Source organism: Pleurodeles waltl, chromosome 3_1, assembly GCF_031143425.1.
Source record: "Pleurodeles waltl isolate 20211129_DDA chromosome 3_1, aPleWal1.hap1.20221129, whole genome shotgun sequence".
NCBI classification, from domain to species: domain Eukaryota; kingdom Metazoa; phylum Chordata; class Amphibia; order Caudata; family Salamandridae; genus Pleurodeles; species Pleurodeles waltl.
The window spans coordinates 1162806860-1162829389 of record NC_090440.1 but is presented as its reverse complement, the minus strand read 5'-3'; the positions used below and the strand labels follow the sequence as shown (position 1 = coordinate 1162829389).

The 22530-nt window shown below is 44.4% G+C and overlaps 1 protein-coding gene across 1 annotated transcript in view; it reads right to left on the bottom strand.

The window, feature by feature from the left end:
* Positions 1 to 22530, bottom strand: part of LOC138285031 (otoancorin-like) — a 489250-nt gene that overhangs the window by 25508 nt on the left and 441212 nt on the right. Inside the window, exons 24-25 of the mRNA XM_069224460.1 lie at positions 15508 to 15605; positions 12498 to 12636 (exon numbers count right to left, since the gene is read on the bottom strand). Coding sequence (XP_069080561.1) covers positions 12498 to 12636; positions 15508 to 15605 — 237 coding nt within the window. The remainder of the gene's footprint in view (positions 1 to 12497; positions 12637 to 15507; positions 15606 to 22530) is intronic.

Here is a 22530-nt window from a genome sequence, read left to right as displayed (position 1 = left end):
GGTGGGAGCTGTGCTGTTGGTCCCAGAGGGGGTTGGGTCTGCTGTGGCCTGTGTGTGGGGAACCGACTGTCCAGAGGTCCCCGATGGTCCGGGCTGGTCATCAGGTTCCAGGTCGACAGAGCTGCTGTCATCACTGGGGGCCTCTTCCGGGGGGGATGGACATTTCTGGACCCTCCTGGCCGGTGTGTTGGCGTTCGGGTCCTGCATGGGGTAAGAGAGTATGGTTATTGTTTCTGTGTGTGCTATTGCGTGCCATTGATTGGTGCCCTTGTCCCCCAGTGCTGCCATTCCCTTGGGGGAGGAGTTGTGGGGGTGTTTTGGGGGGGGGTATGTGCAGTGGTCATGCTTGGGTGATGGGTGTCCATAGTTTGTGGTGGCATGCAGGGGTTGGTGTTGGGTGGGTTGTGCTGGAGAGACATTCTCAGGCAGGATGTGTGATGGGGGGTTGGGGGTGAGGGTGGTGGTGGGGGTTAGCATGCTGGGGGGGGGGTGAAGTAGTTGAGATTGTACTTACCAGAGTCCATTCCTCCGTGTACTCCAGCGAGGCCATCAGGATGCAGGATGTTTAGTACCTCTTGCTCCCATGCTGTGAATTCGGGTGGAGTGGGTGGGGGTCCCCCGCCAGTCTTCTGCACTGCGATGTTGTGTCGCGAGACCATCGAGCGCACCTTTCCCCTTAAGTCGTTCCAGCATTTGCGGATGTCGTCTCGATTTCTGGGATGCTGTCCCACCGCGTTGACCCTGTCCACGATCCGCTGCCATAGCTCCGCCTTCCTGGCTATAGTGGTGTGCTGCACCTGTGAGCCGAAGAGCTGGGGTTCAACTCTTATGATTTCCTCCACCATGACCCGGAGTTCTTGGTCCGAAAAGCGTGGGTGCCTTTGGGGTGCCATGGGGTGGTGTGGATGAGGTGTGGGGTGGTGTATATGATGATGAGTGTGTTGGTGTGTGGTGCTTTGTGCTTCTATGTGGTGTGTGTGATGGTGTAGTGTGCCTCTGTGTGATGTAGCTCTCTATTCTGTGATGTGTCTCTCTCTCCTTCGTCTCTGATCTTCGGTCGTAGGGGTTTGTGGGTGATGTGGGTGTGTGTTTTATAGTTGTATGGATGTGTGGGAGTGTTGTTGGTATGTGTGTCAGGTGTGTGTATTTCAAATTGCCCAATGTGGCAGTGTTTTGGAGCTGTGTGTGTATTTTGACCGCGGCGGTGTGTACCGCCAATGGAATACCGCGGTTGAAAGACCGCCGCGTGGATTGGTGGGTCAGAATGGCATGGGCGTGTTTGTGTTGGCGTGGCGGTGGAGGTTTGGTCATCTCCAGTTTTCCGTGGCCCGCTGATGAGGCGGCCTTCCTTGGATGTCGGGTTTTTGGCGGATTCACAGTTGGTGGTCAGAATGACCGTGGCAGTTTACAGCGGCCGCGGCGGTAGTATGGCGGAGTTCTGACCGGCGGTATAGGCCTTTTACCGCCAAGGTCAGAATGACCCCCTCTGTGTTAAAAAACATGGGTACTTGACCTGCACCACCCAAGTACTGCCCACATATTTGTTTATTCTTTTTATGTTGAAAAACTGCACTATTCAAATGTAAAAATATGAACTAAAAATGAAATATCCTTTCAAGACATTAAGGGGGTTATTCCAACTTTGGAGGAGGTGTTAATCTGTCCCAAAAGTGACGGAAATGTGACGGATTTACCACCAGACGTATTACGAGTCCATTATATCCTATGGAACTCGTAATACGGCTGGTGGTATATCCGTCACTTTACCGTCACTTTTGGGACGGATTAACACTCCTCCAAAGTTGGAATAACCCCCTAAACCCTTTAACTTTGCGGTGTTGCAAATTATTGATAAATCTCTCTGTGAAAACAGCAAATATTTCTCTGATCTTCGGTCGTAGGGGTTTGTGGGTGATGTGGGTGTGTGTTTTATAGTTGTATGGATGTGTGGGAATGTTGTTGGTATGTGTGTCAGGTGTGTGTATTTCAAATTGCCCAATGTGGCAGTGTTTTGGAGCTGTGTGTGTATTTTGACCGCGGCGGTGTGTACCGCCAATGGAATACCGCGGTTGAAAGACCGCCGCGTGGATTGGTGGGTCAGAATGGCATGGGCGTGTTTGTGTTGGCGTGGCGGTGGAGGTTTGGTCATCTCCAGTTTTCCGTGGCCCGCTGATGAGGCGGCCTTCCTTGGATGTCGGGTTTTTGGCGGATTCACAGTTGGTGGTCAGAATGACCGTGGCAGTTTACAGCGGCCGCGGCGGTAGTATGGCGGAGTTCTGACCGGCGGTATAGGCCTTTTACCGCCAAGGTCAGAATGACCCCCTCTGTGTTAAAAAACATGGGTACTTGACCTGCACCACCCAAGTACTGCCCACATATTTGTTTATTCTTTTTATGTTGAAAAACTGCACTATTCAAATGTAAAAATATGAACTAAAAATGAAATATCCTTTCAAGACATTAAGGGGGTTATTCCAACTTTGGAGGAGGTGTTAATCCGTCCCAAAAGTGACGGAAATGTGACGGATTTACCACCAGACGTATTACGAGTCCATTATATCCTATGGAACTCGTAATACGGCTGGTGGTATATCCGTCACTTTACCGTCACTTTTGGGACGGATTAACACTCCTCCAAAGTTGGAATAACCCCCTAAACCCTTTAACTTTGCGGTGTTGCAAATTATTGATAAATCTCTCTGTGAAAACAGCAAATATTTTTAAAAGTCTGTCCCCGGAACCTACCAGTAAATCAATTCTGGAATCAGTTACAAAGTGAGCTTAAACTTAGATTACATTGCTTGTTTAAATCATGAACTATAAGCTAAACACCATAGTGTCCCTTCTAGCTCAAGAATTCCACCATCCCTTCTTTCTTTATCAATATTTGTGAGTGGTTACGGTGCTTTACCAGCGCACAGTAGAAAGCCAAGGTGAATGCATAGTCAACTGCACCCTTGTCCCCTGCCACAGTACCCACTAACTGAACTTCCTCTCCAGGGCCTTACCTACTCACGTCAGAGAGAGCAATATTACTATGCAATAATGCATGAAAAGCAGGTCGTCTAATAGAGGCAAGGGTCAGATGGGCAATTGAGTTCCACAGTCACTAAAGTGAATACCTCCACTATTCCCTCTTGTGCCTCTATGCATTCATAGATTCACTAGCTTAAGAAAATGTTTTGTGGGTTGAGGGGGACACAAACTACACAGGTTCTTGAGCATTGCATGACCAAACTGAGCATTAGCTCTCAAACAAATCTCCAATGCAAATTGCTTGGAAATAGTGTTTGGCATTGTTAAAATGGTTGCCTTAAAAAAGGTCAGTAAGAAGAAAGTGAAATCTCGGAAGCATGTTTAACAGGAAAAGGGTCACAAATATTTTCTTACAATTTTTTGTTTGCATAAGGGGGAGTATATCCTAAGTAGAACCTGAGAAAAAAGAGGATTCTCTTGGCATTCAAGGAAGGATTTGGGAAAAAAGAATGGGAAGACCTATTAATACGGAAATTAGAAAATACCTGTGGCGAGCAAGAAGGATGCAAAATCACCACCACTGTAATTTGAATAACGCATGTGGGTCGTCAACCAAAATTGCGTTAAGTTTGCTTTGCTAAGGAAAGGAGATGACACTTTCTAAAAATCGGTTGGCACAAGGATTCATGTGATAACACTAAGAAAGCAACTTTGAAAAAACAAACTGGAATGATTATCCCAATTGCCGGACAACATAGTTTGAGGAGCTCATTGAGATGATGGTGGACAGCTTTATGGTGGATATGTGAATGAAAATGATTCCTTTTCTGAGTTAATATTGGCATCAATTCAATTCAAAATTACTTTATTGGGCACATAGAGAGGCCATTAAAAACCACAAGTAAAAACATCACAAATATATACAAACATCAACTTAAAAACAATAAGAAACATTTGTACACTAAACAGATTTCTTCTTCAACCCACAGCCCCCCATAACGAACATAGCCATCCTATGGCACCTGGCCCTTCATCGACTTTCTGCTTCTCACCGGAGCTTTAAAAAATGCACAAACACTATAACAGGCATCCTGAGCAATTAAAACTTGAAGGAAATGCATAGCATCCTTGCACTGATGTATCTTTCGTGATTTTAGAATAGGCTTGATAAATAGGATAAAATAAATGTTCTAAAATTGGCAAAAACAAAGTGAGTTATGTTCTGGCCAGGGACAAGGTGGAACTGGTGACCTAGAACAGCCACCAGCACCCAGAAAGTCCAGAAGTCGCACCACCGAGACAGCTTTAAACAAAATGATAAGAAAGTGGCACTTTACCAACAGCGTATCCCCTTTTTTATAGTGCCCGGTGCATGAAATAAATCAGGTAAGTTGAATGCTTTAAAATTATTTTTAACATAAGTTAAAAAGGGGATTGTTAACCCTTTGCCCTTTTGAGGTGATCTGCAAAGATAAGTTTCATCGGTCTGCAGGCTATAGACATCCTGATACCTCCATATCCTTGCTGAAGGAGCACACTGAGCGTTACAAATGGTCAGAAAGGGTAAAAGTGTCCCCCTGCTAGCTGTCTGTGCGAGGCTAAATAATGCACCCACTGCCCTGCTAATCTTGTGAATGGTTAATCGGTGGCTGCCGCAAACCAGGGTGACTGAAGTCAACCCCCAAAGAGTTAAAATCATTCAGACAACTCAAAATGTGTCCCATCAACCTTAAAGTAGACATCTTTTTCTTCCCTGGTCCACACGTCATTATGTGTGATTTTCAAAAGTTTGTGCACAAATCAAAATCACTTACAAAAGATATAAAAGGTTCTACCAACAGACAGAGAGCTCCTGGTGTTCATGCCATCACCAACATGTTGTCTGCATAAAGCAGCGCGGGTAGCGCAGGTACAAATACTTGGGCAATCCTTGGGATGTTATAAATGGCGGGCGCAAATTGTTAATGTAAGCAATGAAGAGCAAGGATCCTTGGCGCACCAAGTGGGAGAGACAAAATTAATCTCACAATTCTCCTGATTTCCCATCCCAAACCTTTGTTTCCAGGTTCTCGTTGAATATGTACAGAAAGTTCACTAGTGAAACCTCTACACCTAGGGTCAACATCAACAACTATAACTTGGCCCTGTTAACACACTTAAGGGCTAATGATAGATCCATAAAGGCCAGGTACAGTGGACACCACTTAGCTAAGGATATTTACCAATAATCAATTTCAAGTTTAAGCACTGTTCCACTGTACCTAGCCCCTGTCGGAAGCCAAATTGGAAGGGGCACAGAATATCATTGAGATTAATCCATTCTTCAGCCTCTTGAATATTGCTCGCCCAATGACCTTAACCAAGCTGTCAATAAGTCAGATTGGGCGAAAGCAATTTAGGGACATGTGATCTTCCTTTTTGAAGACTGGGACTATTATGGAGCGAGACCATGAAACAGGAATCTTACTGCTTAGAGAATTATTAAACACATTTGTTATCAAGGGCCCCAAAGATCTGTGTTGCACTTAATTCGATTCATGGGGACGCCATCCGGGCCTGAAGCTTTTCCATTTGGGCTTTGCTTAATAGCCCAAACAACTTCCTGCAAAGTGATTGACAGAGCCGATGAATGGAGTGATTTTCCTTTCAGCTCATCCCTCAGACACCCATCTTCCACCAAATGATAAATTGCACTAAAACGCACGACCCAAGCAATACCTGCGACAATGCACGTCAAAAAGGGTTTGAGTGGAAATTCCCTTTGTTTATTCACAGTGTCCCAATAGATCTTGCTGTTCTCAGACACCACTACACTTTTCAGGAGATCCCAATCCTTCTTACATAAGGCTTTCCATCTATAGTGCAAGGTATTTTTAGAGAACTTCCAGGCCTCACATACCACAGGGTCTTTTTGGGTACTGGAAAGGATCTTCCTTAATTTACAACTGGCTGCAGAGCGATGGGAATCAAACCAGTGCAGTTTATGGTGCCTGTTTTTAATCTGCTGTAAAAGTAGTTGCCTGATGATCATTTTAAGGCAATCAAAGGAGTGGACGTTTCGTCCCCCACACATCAGACAGACAATCCAGAAGCACCAAAACACGGGATTTTAATACCGTGGCAAGGCTGACCCCAGGGGTCTTTCAGATGCCAATATAGTCTTAAGCCATCACTAGTATACTGTGACGTGGGTATAGTGGCCACAGGAGGGGTGGATTTTTGCAATGGAAAGTGACCTAATATGTACAAATCATTATGATCACCCCATTCTGTCGCTAGTATGGCACCATATGAAAAGCATAGTGAGAATTTTCTTGTTGCAAATGTATAATCAATAATCAAGGCCCTACCATGCCCTCTGTAAGAGACCACAGTTATCCTTTCCGAATTAAATGAATCCACAAGATCTACTAAATCATGCACAGCAAGGAAGCTACTTAGCTCCTCCCCCTTATATCTGGTACATACAAGAGGGTAGCGAACTTTTAAAATCCCTGTGCCTTAAGTTTGACCCCGAACTTAGCATTGATGTCCTCACAAAGGATATAGTTGCATAGCTACATAGTCTTGACTCTGACGGGCCTCAAATAAGCAAGAAAATCACATATGGACACATACTGGATTTACAAAATCATTATTATAAAAATTAACAAGGTGAAAACAAAAAGTACAGGAGCTGTCTTTGATAAACTGTGCCATAAATGCAGAGCTTGCCGTATCCAAGACTGTGACATCCACTTTCAGATTAAGGCGTATCCAGAGTGAGAGGACTCCTTCGGCCTACCATGCAAGGAAGTAACAGCCAGGCAAGAATAGCATGCAACACCGGGCAGGAAAAACATATAGGCCCTGATTTAAGCCAAAATGGCGCAGTATGGTGCTGTACTAAAAATAGCAGTGCCGGGCTGCACATCTTTTGAGACACAGGGATTCACCAGATTTACAGGTGTTTCTCCCTGTGCCAGCGCAAAATTAAACTGCCTACACCAACGCAGAAATCCTTGCACCATAGTGCAAGGGTGTCTGTGTTAAGGGGATAGATTGTTTATGTGCAGGAAGGTTCCCCTTCCTGCACATAAACCATCTATTATGGCAATTTGACACTTCTATGTGTGCTGTATTATGCAGCACACACAGAAGTACCAAATAATAATTTCAGAATGATTGTTTATGTGACGGAAGAGAGAACTTCCTGTACATAAAAAAATCATCCATGACATTTTGCAAAAGACGAGGAGGAATAAAATCATTCCTCCTTGATTTGCCATGCTAACGCCACCCCTCAGTGACGTTAGTTTTTAGTGTGGCCTCAGGTTTATGGGAACTCGTAAATCTAAGGCAGCGTCAAAAGCAATGGGTGTTGAGGTGGAACGCCCAGTGCTACACCCATTGCATGTCCCTCTGACGCAAAAAACTGCGTCGGCGGGGCCCATATTTACAAGGAGGTGTAATGCCACAAAAAGTGGCATTACACATCCTTGTGACTATGGAGCAGTGGTTAGCGCCACCGGAGCATCATAAAAAGTGATGCTTGGAGCTGTTAAATCTGCCCCATAGTGTCCTATGTCTCTTGTAACGCCAAAATGTCATATTTTGCAACTAACTCCATACAAGCGGGATTAATAACTTTGGGCCAGATGTATCATCACGGCCCTTTGCGATTCGGAAATAGCGATTTTTAAGGAAACGCTATTTCCGACTCGCAAAGTGCCATGTATCACATTTGCGATTCAGTTATAGCGATTTCTTAAAAATCGCAAATGCTATTACCGAATCGCAAATTGTGATACCGGCTCCATTCGCAGCTATGGGCCTGTTGGCCCATATCTGCAAATTTTTAGCATTTTCAAAATTGCGATTTCTGAATCAGAAATCGCAATTTTGGAAATGCAAAACCCCAGGGTGCTGGGGGGGCTAAGGGCCCCTTGCTGCACCCCAAAAAGATTTTTGGGGACATGTAAGGTGCACACATGCCAAAAGGGCATGTGTGCTTTACACGTATAATTTAAAAATGCATTCTAAAAGCATTTTTAAATTTTGCACCAGGTTACCACCTGGTTTCAGTTAATGGTATTTTGCATGTGCAAAATGCCATTCTGCGAAAAATCGCTATTTGCGATTTTTTGATGCATCTGTTTGCGACTTGGATTTTGCGAGTCGCAATTTGCGCCTTGCAATTTCCTACTGGAAATACCGAATCGCAAATGGCGAGTCGCAAAACCAGGTCGCAATGCAAAAAATCGCAATTTTTGAGATTTCTTATTTGTGGTCTGTGAATGCCTTTCATGCATCACAGACCACTTTATTGCACTCGCAAACGGCCGATTTTTGCGATTCGCACCATTTGCGAGTGCAAAAAATGTAATACATCTGGCCCTTTGTCTTTTAAACCAGCAACATTCCAGCTCAAAAGGGTGATGGAGCCACACGCATTACTTCTCAACCCTGTCATCCAGACTAACTCCAGTCACAGACTGAGTGGAAAAAGAGTTAAATTGCCCTTGTCCATTACTTCTGCAAGTCTACGTTGGAAAGAACATCATATTGATTTGAGAGTGGGATAGGTACTCGTGCTCCTGGAAAGGCACAATAATGAAATCAGCTACAGGAGCTGAGGGAGAGGCGTTGGCAAAGCACTGGAGGTCCCCCTGAGGATTTTTGTCTGTGTTCCGATAATGCGGGGATAGGGTGATGCCCTTGTGAAAGTTGGGACACAATGGGGGTTATTCTAACTTTGGAGGAGTGTTAATCCGTCCCAAAAGTGACGGTAAAGTGACGGATATACGACTAGCCGTATTACGAGTTCCATAGGATATAATGGACTCGTAATACGGCTGGTGGTAAATCCGTCACTTTTCCGTCACTTTTGGGACGGATTAACACCTCCTCCAAAGTTAGAATAACCCCCAATGTGTGGTCTATAGAAAAATCCTAGCGGAACCAAAGGTATATTTCCCCTCCCCCTTTTCCCACTCAGGGAACTAAATATAAGACTTTGAACTATGAGAGACAATCTAAAATTAATGAACGCACAGTCCCCCTCTGAGGTTACTGGGCCAGGTCCTATCCAGCCTACTCTTCTAGTCAATAAGATGTCATCGGCATATGCAAAAGAGAACTCCCTGTAGCGCACTATCCAGTAAAACACCTTATTATTCAGTTCGTAACCATACTCAGCCTGCCCCCTGTGCAAGTCAGGTACGTCAATCAAAATAGTCACACAGGGGCATGCTGATTGCAGGAGATTGAACTCGGCATGATTTTTGCCAAGCGGTGTCTGTGTGTGAATCCTGTGAGCACAGATTTACAAAGCATTGCTTCCCCTAAGACTTCTAGTCTCCCTTGATGAGTGAGAACACACCCCAGATGTAGCATTCTCCCTGGGCTTCGTAGCTAGCTAGCAGGAGCTTTAGGTGTGGGCAAAGACCCAGAGCTGCAAGGTAAAATCGAAGGTGTGGGAACAGACTGGCAAGCATTTAACCTTCGGCTGAGAGCCTCCACTTCACTATATTTATTTATTGGACAAAGATGTAATTTGCAGTCAATAGTTGTAAGTTGCTCAAAAAACGGGGAAAGTTAGTCACAGAGAAGCTCCTTGATTTTATTGATCAAAGATTCCAAAAGTATTTCTTCAATATGGTGACCCCAGACCATAGGCCCAAGAACCCCCATCTGTGGTGAGGGTGCAGGTAAGGGCGAATTACCAGGAAAGACCACATCCACACTCTCAGTTTGACTAGCCTGGGTTGCTGTAGCTGTACCCTGTGGAGTCTTATGTCTTCTTCGATCTACAAGCTTCGTTTTCCTGTTCACCAAAGTAGGAGGGCCTAGTGCTTTGTCTGGGAATAAAACAGTGGTGTCAGAAGTAATGACGGAACTGGAGATTGCCTTCAATCCATTTACACTATTTCCCAGCAAACTGTTCCCTGAGGCCATGACAAGTGGGTCTCTCAAATCCCCCTCATTATTAATAACAGGAAGCATTGTATCCATGCTCAGTAAGAGCCCTCTTTCCGTATTGAGGTGCTTTTACAAGTGAGGTGGACACCATTTGAACCCTTTATCATTGCAAACAAGATTTAGGTGGTCATTCTAACCCTGGCAGTAAAAACCGCCAGGGCGAATGACCGCGGTAGCACCGCCAACAGGCTGGCGGTGCACCGCTGGGCATTCTGACCGCGGCGGTTCAGCCGCGGCCAGAAATGGAAAGTCGGCGGTATACCGCCGACTTTCCGCTGCCCTTGAGAATCCTCCATGGCAGCGGAGCGTGCTCCGCCGCCATGGGGATTCTGACACCCCCTACCGCCATCCTGTTCCTGACGGGTCTCCCGCCAGGAACAGGATGGCGGTAGGGGGTGCCACGGTGCCCCTGGGGGCCCCTGCAGTGCCCATGCCAATGGCATGGGCACTGCAGGGGCCCCCGTAAGAGGGCCCCCACTTGTATTTCAGTGTCTGCTTTGCAGACACTGAAATACGCGACGGGTGCCACTGCACCCGTCGCACCTTCCCACTCCGCCGGCTCAATCCTGAGCCGGCGTCCTTGTGGGAAGGCTGTTTCCCACTGGGCTGGCGGGCGGCCTTTTGGCGGTCGCCCGCCAGCCCAGTGGGAAACCCAGAATGACCGCCGCGGTCTTTCGACCGCGGTACGGTCTTCTGGCGGTTCCAGCTTGGCGGGCGGCGTGCAACCAAGCACCCCAATATTCTATTATAGGGTCAATCGTCAAACAAATCATCTTCAAATGAGGTAAGGAATGCTAACAGGCAGTGTAAAAGAAAGGAAACCAACTTCACATGTTACACCACACTAACAACCACTAGTACCTTGATGAAGGAGTTAAGAGGGGTGGACCAGCCCAGCCTCTCCCAGGCTCTGAAGGGCACCGGTTCAGGCCTGCCCTGGGCTTTGCTGTGTCTGGGCGTGGCCTCTGCTTATCCTACGCTGGGGGTCTGATATGCATGTTTTATAGTGGCAAGGGGCACATGATGGAAACAGATTGCACTGTCCCTCCTCCTTTGGGCCTGAAGTGTCCTGTGACTCGAAGTCCCATCAGAGCTGCTGTGAAAGTTTCCCTGTGCTGCGGTTCTGATGTGCGCGCCTTATAGCACCAAGTGGCAACAGGTAGAAAAAGATTGCATGGGCCTTCCTCCTTTGGGCTTGAAATGTCCTAGGACAAAGCCCACCAGAGCTGACACAATAATTTCCATGCGCTGTGGGTCCGATGTGCATGCTGTATAGCGCCAAGTGGCAACAGGTAGAAACAGATTGCACGATTCACATGCCCTCCTCCTTTGGGCCTGAAGTGACCTGGGACCCAAAGTCCCACCAAAGCTGCTTTGATAGTTTTGCATCACTAGCAAACCAATAGGGCCTCCATTAAGCCCAAGTGGATGTCAGAACTAAGGGAGATAGGAATAACAAATATCTTCTAGCAAACATTTCTAATGATTAGTTCCAATTTCAAGAGAGAACCACCACACCTTAGCTACATTTTGGGTACATTTTTGTGACCTACTTTCTGTAAATGTTGGTTTTGGTAGAAAGGACATAGATTTCTGTATACCAACATGGCTAATATGATGCAACCAAGTTTAGCTCTAAGGGAGGGATGTACTATACTTGACCTTGAGACTGAGACTGGAGAACCTGTGAGGAGTATGGACTAGCTTATCTCAGTTCTAAAATGTTTAGCTTTGGTGCCTGAAAGCTGTTGTATTTTAGGAAATATGCACTCAGTATTTGTTACAGGTACTTGCGCTGGGTCCTGGAGGCCTTAGTCCCAACTATCTTCAAAGAGCCAGTACCATAGAGGTTGCCTTCAGGGGGAATGAGAACCAATGTACAGCATTGCTTCCATCTCGCCGAGAGGTGACTCCCCTCCCTGAACAGTGTGTGTAAATCAATAATGTACTCTGATCAGCAAACAATTACGCAATGTGGAAATTCTAATCATCAAAACAGCCTTGTACCAGCTCAACCAACCTATGAAAAACAAGCTCTTCATCTCCATAACTTACTTCCACTAGGTGCTATGATCCCTGGTCTCCCAAAGGATTTATAGTGGATGGGTTGTCATTAGTAGAAGCTTAAAGCTTACCTTGTTCTTCTCAAGGGAATTCCCCACCTATTGCTCAGGTGATGACAGGAGTAAAGAAATTGGACCATATCTCTCCTTTCTAGATTGACATAACCCAACTATCACTAGGATGAAGTGCATTGTGAACAAGACCTAATTACTCCTTTTGTGTCCCTGTGTCTAAAAGTCACAAGCAGGAGCAACTCAACTGAAAAAGAGGAAAATACATGGTACACTCTTAATCTGGGAAACGTCCTACACTGAAAACCAAGCAATGACTTTTTCTGTCCCAAACTATGGAATGTCTTACATTAAACAGAGAGGTTTCAAACACTGCTTCCTCTGCATTTGATATCTCTATATCATAAAATGGACTAATAACAGTTAAGCTTACACACGCTACTTCCATGGCCCTGACCCCACACAGACTATCTAACTTGCACTTACCTGAGCCAGAAGGGTTAGAAAAATCTCGACCAGCATAAAATGCATCTCTTTGACTAGGTGATAAGGAGCTTTTTTGCTGGTCAGAGACTACTGAAAAGTTTTCAGGTCCAAGGTTCAGTAGTTGAGCTGCCGTCAGGGACTATGGGAGAGAGAACATACTCTGTGAGTTGGAGATGTCATGCGTAAGAAAAAGAGACCCAAAGAAAAACATACTTCTCAAGGATAATGCAAGACAAATGCTCTTTTGTTTGTTTTTAGATGGATTTTTTTTTTTTGGATGGAGGTGAATTACTGTTACAAAGCAGCTTCTTTTGGACCAAATATGATCCTTCAGGAAGGTAAAGACCTTTTTTGGGGAAATTCACTTTTAGCAACTTCTTAACATTTATTCATCTGTACAATTATATCTATCTAGTGTTTTTGAACAAGAAGTGCTAGCCTACGTTTTTGTGTCATCTCTTAAATCTGGAAGATTAATAAGGCTATTGCACAAAAAGTTGCAATGCGATAGATAAATGATTTTTCTGACTGCTGAGAATATGGTAGCACGCTCAGTAGGGTTTGAAATAATGTTGCAAAGGACATATCAGACATGTGGTGGAGGGGCCAAGCAGTATGTTATTGTAATGTTTAATGTGTTGGCCTCAGACTGAAAGTAGAGTGTGCAAAACTAAACTTCAACTATTAGACTTTTGTGTAGTTTTTCCAATTGTGTCAATTTTTTCACAGTGGATTTTTCACTTAAAATGTATACTTTTTCCCGCTGCTGTTTTAAGACAAAAGGATTGCCAAATTTTGAAAAGATATTCAGGTAAAATAAAACTTGTCGAAGTTAGCAAATACCACATCCCTTTGTAAAATTTATAAATGTAAATTTCGCACTACTCACCCGTTAGGGTCTCAAGGCACTGCACGCATACCGTTGTGGAACCCCTCCTGGCTTTTCCCTGTGATGCACCCAATTCTGGACAACCCACTGGGTGAAGTCAGGCATCCAAGTGTTGTCCGGGCCATTGTGGAGATTAAGCAAGCTATTGCCCAGAGTTACAGAGTGGGACCCATTAATTAGATTAGGCACCGAGGCAAGAATTATCTGGTCCACGGGAATTGAGCCCAAGACCCACCAATCAAGGAATTGAGCCCTGGTCCCAGGCCAGATCTCTGCATCACGGTCTGCGACTCTAACCATTGTGCCACACTTCTCCACCACATCCCTACTTATAAATTTGTCTGCAGTGATGTATCTACATCTTCAGCAAAGCTGGAAACTTTGCTCATGGTGTAACTGGTAAAAACGTTTCTGACGTCACCCGTGCCTAGCCCGGCTGCAAAACATGATGAAGCTGGAATTCCGATTGTGACTTTACCTGCATCCCTTTCATCGGTATCAGTGTGCCAAAAATGTAGTTTGGGGGCTGGGCTGGGATATGGGGAACAATGAAGGATGTGGGCTATAGTGCAGGTTGGCTGGTGATGCTTCTCAAATGAACTGTTGTAGGGTACAACAGGATAGAGGGCTGTAGGGACAGGGCCAAGGGCTCAGGCGTTTTCCTGGGTGATGTGGGTTGCAAATCATTACCAGTCTAGAGGGACTCTTGGCAGGAAGAAGAACAATTTCCTACAGCAACAGCCAACGTTTTTCTTTTTGTTGTTTTCCTATTGGATTCTGTGGCTGTACGGGATGGTCTGCTATTTCTAGCTTAGGTTTGAGACTTTCCTTGCTATAACACTGCAAAAATGATATGATAAGTTTGTCAGATTTGGAAAACTTTACCAGTAGTTTTTTTTTTTTGCTGGGATTTGTGGCTGTTGCCTTGGGAATTCTTACAGCACTCTGATACATTTTCTCATTTGGTAGCTGATTAGAAATACTTGTGTTTTGGTCCGTGTTCTTCTTTGTTTCACAAACCGCATGATCAACACATTGTGGTTGACCATTACCACTCTTTATAAATTGACTGTTGGCTTTCTCTGTGTTGGATTGTCAATCTATCTTGTTTTTAATTTCTCTATCTTTGTACCTGTTCTACTGTTTGATCCGCTTTGATAATGGATCAGAATGCTCATTGCATCCTTGCATTAAAAATGCACTGGCTTCTACATACATTGAAATTCGATGTTTTTCTCATTAAGCCAGAGCTGTTGGCTGGAATTAACATTTCATCCTCTTAAAGTAGCTTATCACTTTCCAGTGCACACAGAAAACTTTATTTTATTCATTTTTATTCGTTTTGTAGCAGTAATCGAGGAGTGGTGGGTTTACCCTATGATAATTCTGACAGCAGAGTGTTATCCAGAAGGATAATTCCAGGTAGTCAATAGAAAATGAGTACTATGGTTCTGATCAGCCTAAGGTAGTGACTTGTTTATCGGATGAGCAAGTGCTCATAAAGGACCCCCTTGAATTGGATGGTATCTTGACTGAGTCTTCAATGAGAGCACAAGAAAGCCATGATTATCTGCAAACAGGCCAACTGGTTTGTTGAGGAGGTTGGCCAATCCTGGACATTCAACTAGGGAAAGCAGTGTTGAGTCCCTCACAATTTTGGATGTGGTAAATGCTTGCACAATATCATTCTTTTGCTTTTGTTCTTTTGCATTTACTAGCCACTTCACTCACTAAAACACATGCATCCAAATAACAACATTTGTGCTGATATTGACATTAAAGTACACAGCAGTTTCCCTTTTGATTTAGCAATGCTGTTTGAGTTGCAATCTACTGTGTATGTGCCTGTAGTTTTTCGCCCCAGTACTTTGTACATTATAATTTATGAACTGTTGACTTTCAAAAGGGGAGAGAAGAGAAATGCATGACACATCGTTCAATAGAGTGAATGTAGGTAAAGGGAGTGTTTAGAAGCAATTTGTATACTCGAATCGAGGACCAAACAATTATCATATCTTTTTCATCTCTGGATATCTGTCGTGGAGCATTGAGTAATTTTTCCATGGTGTAATGGTTACACTGACACCAGTGTTTCACTTGAATCACCCAATTGATACGTACAGAAAAAACCTTGGTTGGAAGAAGTAGAATGGCTTCAGGGGTCAGAGAAGGTATCACACTGCTCTGCAGCTGGGATATTTCAGCAGGTGTCAAGCCAGCTGAAAGAAAAGAAAGACCAATGTTAGAGATAACCAGGGCAAATCTGGACTTTAACAGAACGTATGACTGATAGCACAGATTCTCTTATAAATAGTAACATCGGGTGGTTAGTGATAGACTGGAGCCTCTCTAGAAGCGTCCTTTTAACTACAAGGAGGTCGGTTATGGGAGTCAGCAGTGAGCCCATCAGACTTATGCACTATCAATTACTTCACAGACTTGTGATGTTTCAGAGGGAGACTGTACCTGCTGGGAGTAGGTACAGTCTCCAAGTGAAATAGCAGGAAAATACGGAATTAGCAGGGGAACTGGAGCGATAATTATTGATTCCCTTAGTAAACTCTCACTCCTAAGTAGTCCCTCAGGGTCCCACTAGTAGTCCCAATTAAGTCTGCTTCCCGGAGAGTTGTCGTGTCACCATCATGAATAACAAAGAGGGAAGAAGCATAAGGAGGATGATGAGTTCCTGGTGGCAGAGAGTGAGTCCGAAAACAGTGTATTACAAGGTTTTTATCACAGAATAAACGTTCAAAGGTCTCTCTGGCAGCCACCTAGGAAACAGACTCCCTGTAATGAGGCAATACACACAATTATAGCAGTCATCAGAAACTTCTGGAATTGGGTCACATGATTCAACTTTCTTATTCTATGTTGTAGATGCCTGAATGAGATGATAATGATGAAGTGTAATATTTTCGTGAGAAGAGAACATAATATAGCTGAAGACGTGTTTCCATGAAGAACCGGTTCCTTTCAAGGAGGCTCCACAGGTAACACAGCAGCAAGAGTGCAGCATAACTTGTCACTCTGCCAGGCCCCAGAGCCTCTCTTACATTCAAAACATTAACAGCAATCTATGCGACATAATCAGATCAATCGCTGCAATCATGAGCCACTTTCATTTTCCATTTATCCATGCTTTCACACACTACTCTACTTACATCGCAATTACACATTCTTTGTTTTCCTCAGCGTCATCACAATCCATCAGTGGTCGAGAGTCTAGAAAGATAGTCTGCTTGAACATTGCATCCGCCAAGTATATATTCAATATCGAAATCGCACTACAATAATTTGGTAGGTAAGCTGGCCAAGTGTTCTGTTGTTTTCTTGACTGTATTGCTAGATAGCATGTCAACAAGTGTTTGGTGATCTGATTCATGAATTGGTGAGATGACATTTTTCGGCATACTACACATGCCAGCATTTCTTTTCTGTGACAAAATATTTTTGTTTGATGGGTTGTAATGTACTTGAAGGGAAACCAACTGTGAATTGGCAACTAACCTCAATTTGTGAAAAAAACTGCCCCAACATATTTGCACTAGCATCTACCATTATGTGACTGATACATTTTTCCAGAGAAAGGTTGTAAAGCTAGTGCTTCAGCAACTAGTTTTTTCATCTTTGAAAAAGTTGAATTACATTCACTATTCCACTCATAATTAGCACTTTTTTAAATTAAAGGTCTAAAGATCGCTGTCATATTCGCAAACCTTCTAAGAATTTTGAATAAAATGTGTACATAACCAAGAAATACATTAGTTCATCTTTGTCAACTGGAGTAGGTGCTCTGGTGATGCTATCAACTAATCCTTGTATGGACCTCACTCCTTCACCACAACACATAACCCAAGTACTCATGTTCAGGTCCTAATATATACTTATTGCAGCGGTAATGTGACACCTTTACATTGCAAAGTTTTCAAAACATCTTTACCTGACTTTTCGTTGTTTCTATAATGTCAGCCTAGACTTTTGTGTAATTCCACATTGTGGCAGTGATCATAACTCCTAATAGTTGTCTGATATTCTGGAGTAGAAAGGTTTACATTCTGAAGTAATTCATCCAGAGCTGGAACTTGTCACAAATAAGGTGTTGGTCTGTAAGTGGTCAATGGTTCACAGAAATAGATTTAATCATGATTTATTGGAGTCCGCCAATGAGGAGATGTTTTTGTGTCTTCATTGCCTTTGAAAAAATTACCCAGGTTAACAAGAAACTCCTATTTGTCCAAGTATGCTGTGTTAATACTAGAACATTTTCCTGGTTTAGTTCCACGCATACAGCAGCACATACGAACACAAAGATAACCCTAAAAAAGAAAGAGATCTACCCGAGTTCAGGTCTGTGGAAAGAATTAAAAAATTGTGATGATTGAGAGGAAAAGATCATCAGGGAATGCATGTGGGATTTTTTACAAACTGCAAGAGCCCTTCATGATCCCTGCCTATTATGAGAAATTATTAACGCATCATATTTTAAAGCAGCCTCAGTCCCAAAGGTAACTGTTGTAATACATTCACATCAATGAAACTATCATTTAGCAAGACATAACCCCGAAGCGATTACTCATTTGCCTAATAATATCCTGTGACACCCTAACTCTGATAACTTAGTCCCTGGTATATCTGATTTAGATGAGGTAAATTTGTCCAAAGGCGATAATGGGAAGGGTTATGGATTAGACGGGGTACCTTCAGAGCCTTGAGACCTCCATGTGTGACTTGTCACACTTTATAAATCCTGATTGACTTATTGACCTTTAGATTCATATAAACACACCATCGATATGTGGGCCCTCCCTTATTACTAAAATATTGATGACTGCTGCACAGAGAAAACAAATACCATATTTGTTACGCTCAATTATAGCGCCTATATTTAAAAAAGGTGACAAAGCTGACCCCATGTGTTACCGGCCAATCCCTATTATGTTTGGAAATAAAGGTTGTTGGCAGAGTCCTGTTGTCCGAGCTAGAAACATGGACAGAAAATAAATCAATCTGATGTTCAATTTGGTTTTCATCAAGGCTTTGGCACTGTAGAGCAGTGTCTCAATTTGTATTTATTTACATCTAAATACCTGTCAGTCAAACATGGTATTATGCAGTTGACATTAAACTATTTATCTAGCCCTTTTGACTTAGTCATTCACTCTAAGTTGTGGTCTATAAAGATCTCTAGGGAACACATTTGCACATTTTATGAAGGAGTTGCACATGAAAGCAAGCTTAGCAAAGTCTTATGTTATGGTCTCCACGAAACAGCTTCTCATTTCATGGACAATACTCATTGCCAAAAAGTAGCTACTTTTTAGTATATGGGGGTTTCTTTCGACATAGCGTTCAAATGAGACATCTCCGAACTGGTTGCATACTGCAATTTGCAAGGTCAATCGAGGCGTTTTTTAAGTTTGACAATAAATTAGCCTCAAAATGTTTGAATTAAATGCTTATGATTTATAACAATAGGTGCATATCAACGGTAACATATGGGATGGGTCTTTTAGGCTTTATAGGGCCAAAGGATCTCAACATCGTAGAGAATACATTTTTGCAAAGGCCATTTGCAGTCCCAAAAAGTACCCCTACCACCGCTTCCCATCTAGAATTAAGGATTATGTATCCAGAGGATTTTATTATTTTCCTCCCAGTGACCCTCTGGTACGCTTTATGGTTTAAGCCAGAGACAGGTTTCAATAATTGAGTCATAACAGGTTATATGGCCTTGGAGTCTGGGAAAATGATTCCAGTGATAAAATAGGTGAAAACCTGAATGGAGCAGCTAGGGGAATTGGAGATATTCCTTAACTCTGAATGTATAAATTCAGTCACATGTAATCTGTTAATGACTATTTTCAATCAAAAGCATCCAATAGCAAGAGTTTAAATTAAATTAATAAGCCCACACATTCTCTGCAATATCCACTAATCAAGATATTGAGCAATGAATAATATTAGTAACAGATTTCTTTTAACCCTTTTTAAACATTGCCCATCGTTTTTTGACATCTCCAAAGAAAAAGTGTGTGGAATGATGATTTATCATTATGTTAATGTGACAACCAATCTAAGCAATCTTCAGTTCATATAATGTTGTGCCGTTATTTTTGTACCCTGCCAGGCAAATGTTTGTTAATATCATTACTGCTGTAGAACAAGTTACTTACCTTTGGTAACAATTTATCTGGTAGAGACATATTCTAGTTGCATATTCCTTCCCTTAGAATTTCACCCAGGCGTCAGACTGGATCCAGAGATTTTTCTTCTAGCAGTACCCTTGCATGCCGTCAGGTGTCGTTGTTTGACTCCACGCCCGTCATTGGTGTTGTGGTTGCCGTGATGACCCCAGGATCCATTTCCAGACTTAACCCAACATTGGTCATGTCATTGCGACCTTGCCTGGTGCAAAAGCCGAAGCTCCTGACGTCGGTTGAGTCCACAATCAATGTTGATCTCATACTCATTCCAAAATCCGACCCAGAGCCAGAATGACGTTCCCCGATGCTGATACTGACTAGATTACCATCTTGAAGACCTTTACATGGACTCTGCTCAGGAATTGGGTGAACCCAACGAGTTGGACACCTCCCCTTTCCCTTGACTCTGGCAGGCTTTCTTCCCCTACCATGGCTAGGGAGGTTGGAGCCTCCTACTCGATGGTGGTGCAAAGAGCGGCAAAGCCGCAGGCCTCGAGCTGCCTTCAGTGGTGGTCAGGACTAACCTCCTGACTGAAGTGCTTCAGTCCGGGGCTTTCACATCTGAACCCTTAATGCCCTTCAATAAGGCCCTCACTGATGTTCTGCTCGGGACGCAGTCTAAACCAAGCACAGGGGCTCCTGTCAACAGGACAATCGCCCGCCGCCATAGGCCTGTGCCTAACGATCCTAAATTCCTGACCCAACACCCTACGCTGAGAGCTTAGTCAGTCAGGCTTCTTCCTCTTCTGACACATTTCCTTCTGCATCACCGGACAGGGAATCAAAAAGACTGGACCAACTTGGGAAGAAAATGTTCTCTTCCTCCAGTCTGGCATTGCCGTTTGTGAACACTGCATACCGTTCGGGCCACTACACCTATTAATTATGGGATACGGTGGCGCAAGTGCTGGACCACATGTCCCCGAGGAGGCCTGGGCGATTCTCTCCGAAGCTGTTGCTGACGGAAGAGACGCAGCCAAGTTCGTGTGGACTAGAAACCATTGACTTATTGGGCAGATTGGCTGCATCGATAGTGGCCCTTCGGCAACACGCTTGGTTAAGGACACCTGGCTTTTCGGGGAATGTGCAGCAATCACTTATGGACATGCCCTTCACTGGCACCTATCTTTTTCGAGCCAAAGCGGACTTAGCGCTCAAGTGCTTTAAGGAGTCCTGGGCTATGGCTCGATCCCTTGGCCTTGCAGATGCTCCTCGCTTCCTCAGTCTGTTTTTCACCCCTTTTGTGGCTGCGGAAGGGGCACCCAACCACATCCATTTCCCTCCAGACACTGTGCTGTGCATGCTGCCCAGCCTGTGCGTGGCCAAGGATGGAGGATCCAATGTCCTCGAGGATCAGGGAGCCACCAGTCAGGCCAGCCCAGCCCAACCCCTACCCACTACAGCCTCCAAACCTTCCTAGTATGCCGTTCCATCACGGACCAGTTTGTGGCAGGATACGCAATCACCTGCCCCACTGGGAATCCATCACGATGGACAGGTGGGTTTTGCAAATCATCCGAAGGGGCTAATCCCTCCCCTTCGAGACTACCCCTTGTGCCATTCCACCATCATACGACCTGATGAAGGAAGAATTCTTGGCACTTCTCCTAGGCCAGAAGTAGGTTGTGGTTGTTATTCCCACTTCAAGGGCCATCGTCCTGTCTTAGACCTCTGGGCCCTCAATCACTTCCTCAGAAAGGAGAAGTTCAAAATGCTCACTGTGGATCAGGTCCTTTCTGCCCTCGAGAGTGGATAGTAGCATTGGACTTGCAGGACGCCTATTTCCATTTTTACTTCCTGTCTGCCCTCAGACAGTACTTGCGGTTCGTGGTAGGCCACGAGCACTTTTAGTTCACCATGCTCCCCTTCAGACTTACCAGCGCTGTTGGTAATAGGGTCTTTGGTTGGCATTTCTAAAATAGTAATATTAAATCCAACTTCACCAGTCAGCAGGATTTAATGTCACCATTCTGGCCATACTAAATATGACCTTCCTACTCCTTTTAGATCAGCAGCTACCACTCAAACAATGTGTGAGGACAGCCCCAATGTTAGCCTATGAAGGGAGCAGGCCTCACAGCAGTGTAAAAACGAACTTAGGAGTTTTACACTACCAGGACATGTAAACTACATAGGTACATGTCCTGCCTTTTGCCTACACAGCACCCTGCCCTATAGGTTACTTAGGGCATACCTTAGGGCTGTTCTTATGTAGAAAAGGGGGAGTTTTAGGCTTGGCAAGTACTTTTAAATGCCAAGTCGAATTGGCAGTGAAACTGCACACACAGGCAATGCAATGGCAGGTCTGAGACAAGGTAAAGGGGCTACTTAAGTGGGTGGCACAATCAGTGCTGCAGGCCCACTAGTAGCATAGTGCACTCTACTAGGGACTTATAAGTAAATTAAATAGTCCAGTTGGGTAAGATCCAATGTTACTATATGCACTTTAGCACTGGTTAGCAGTGCTAAAGTGATCAGAGTCTAAAAACCAGCAAACACAGGAAGTCATTCTGACCCTGGCGGTCATTGACCGCCAGGGCCAACGACCACGGAAGCACCGCCAACAGGCTGGCGGTGCTTATTGGCCAATTCTGACCGTGGCGGTAAAGCCGCGGTCAGAAAAGGGAAACCGGCGGTTTCCCGCCGGTTTTCCCCTGGCCAAAAGAATCCTCCATGGCAGCGCTGCAAGCAGCACCGCCATGGGGATTCCGACCCCATTCCCGCCAGCCTGTTTCTGGCGGTTTTCACCGCCAGAACCAGGCTGGCGGGAACGGGTGTTGTGGGGCCCCTGGGGGCCCCTGCACTGCCAATGCCACTGGCCATGCCACTGGCATGGGCAGTGCAGGAGCCCCCTAACAGGGCCCCATAATGATTTTCAGTGTCTGTTTTGCAGACACTGAAAATTGCGACGGGTGGCACTGCACCCGTCGCACACCAGCAA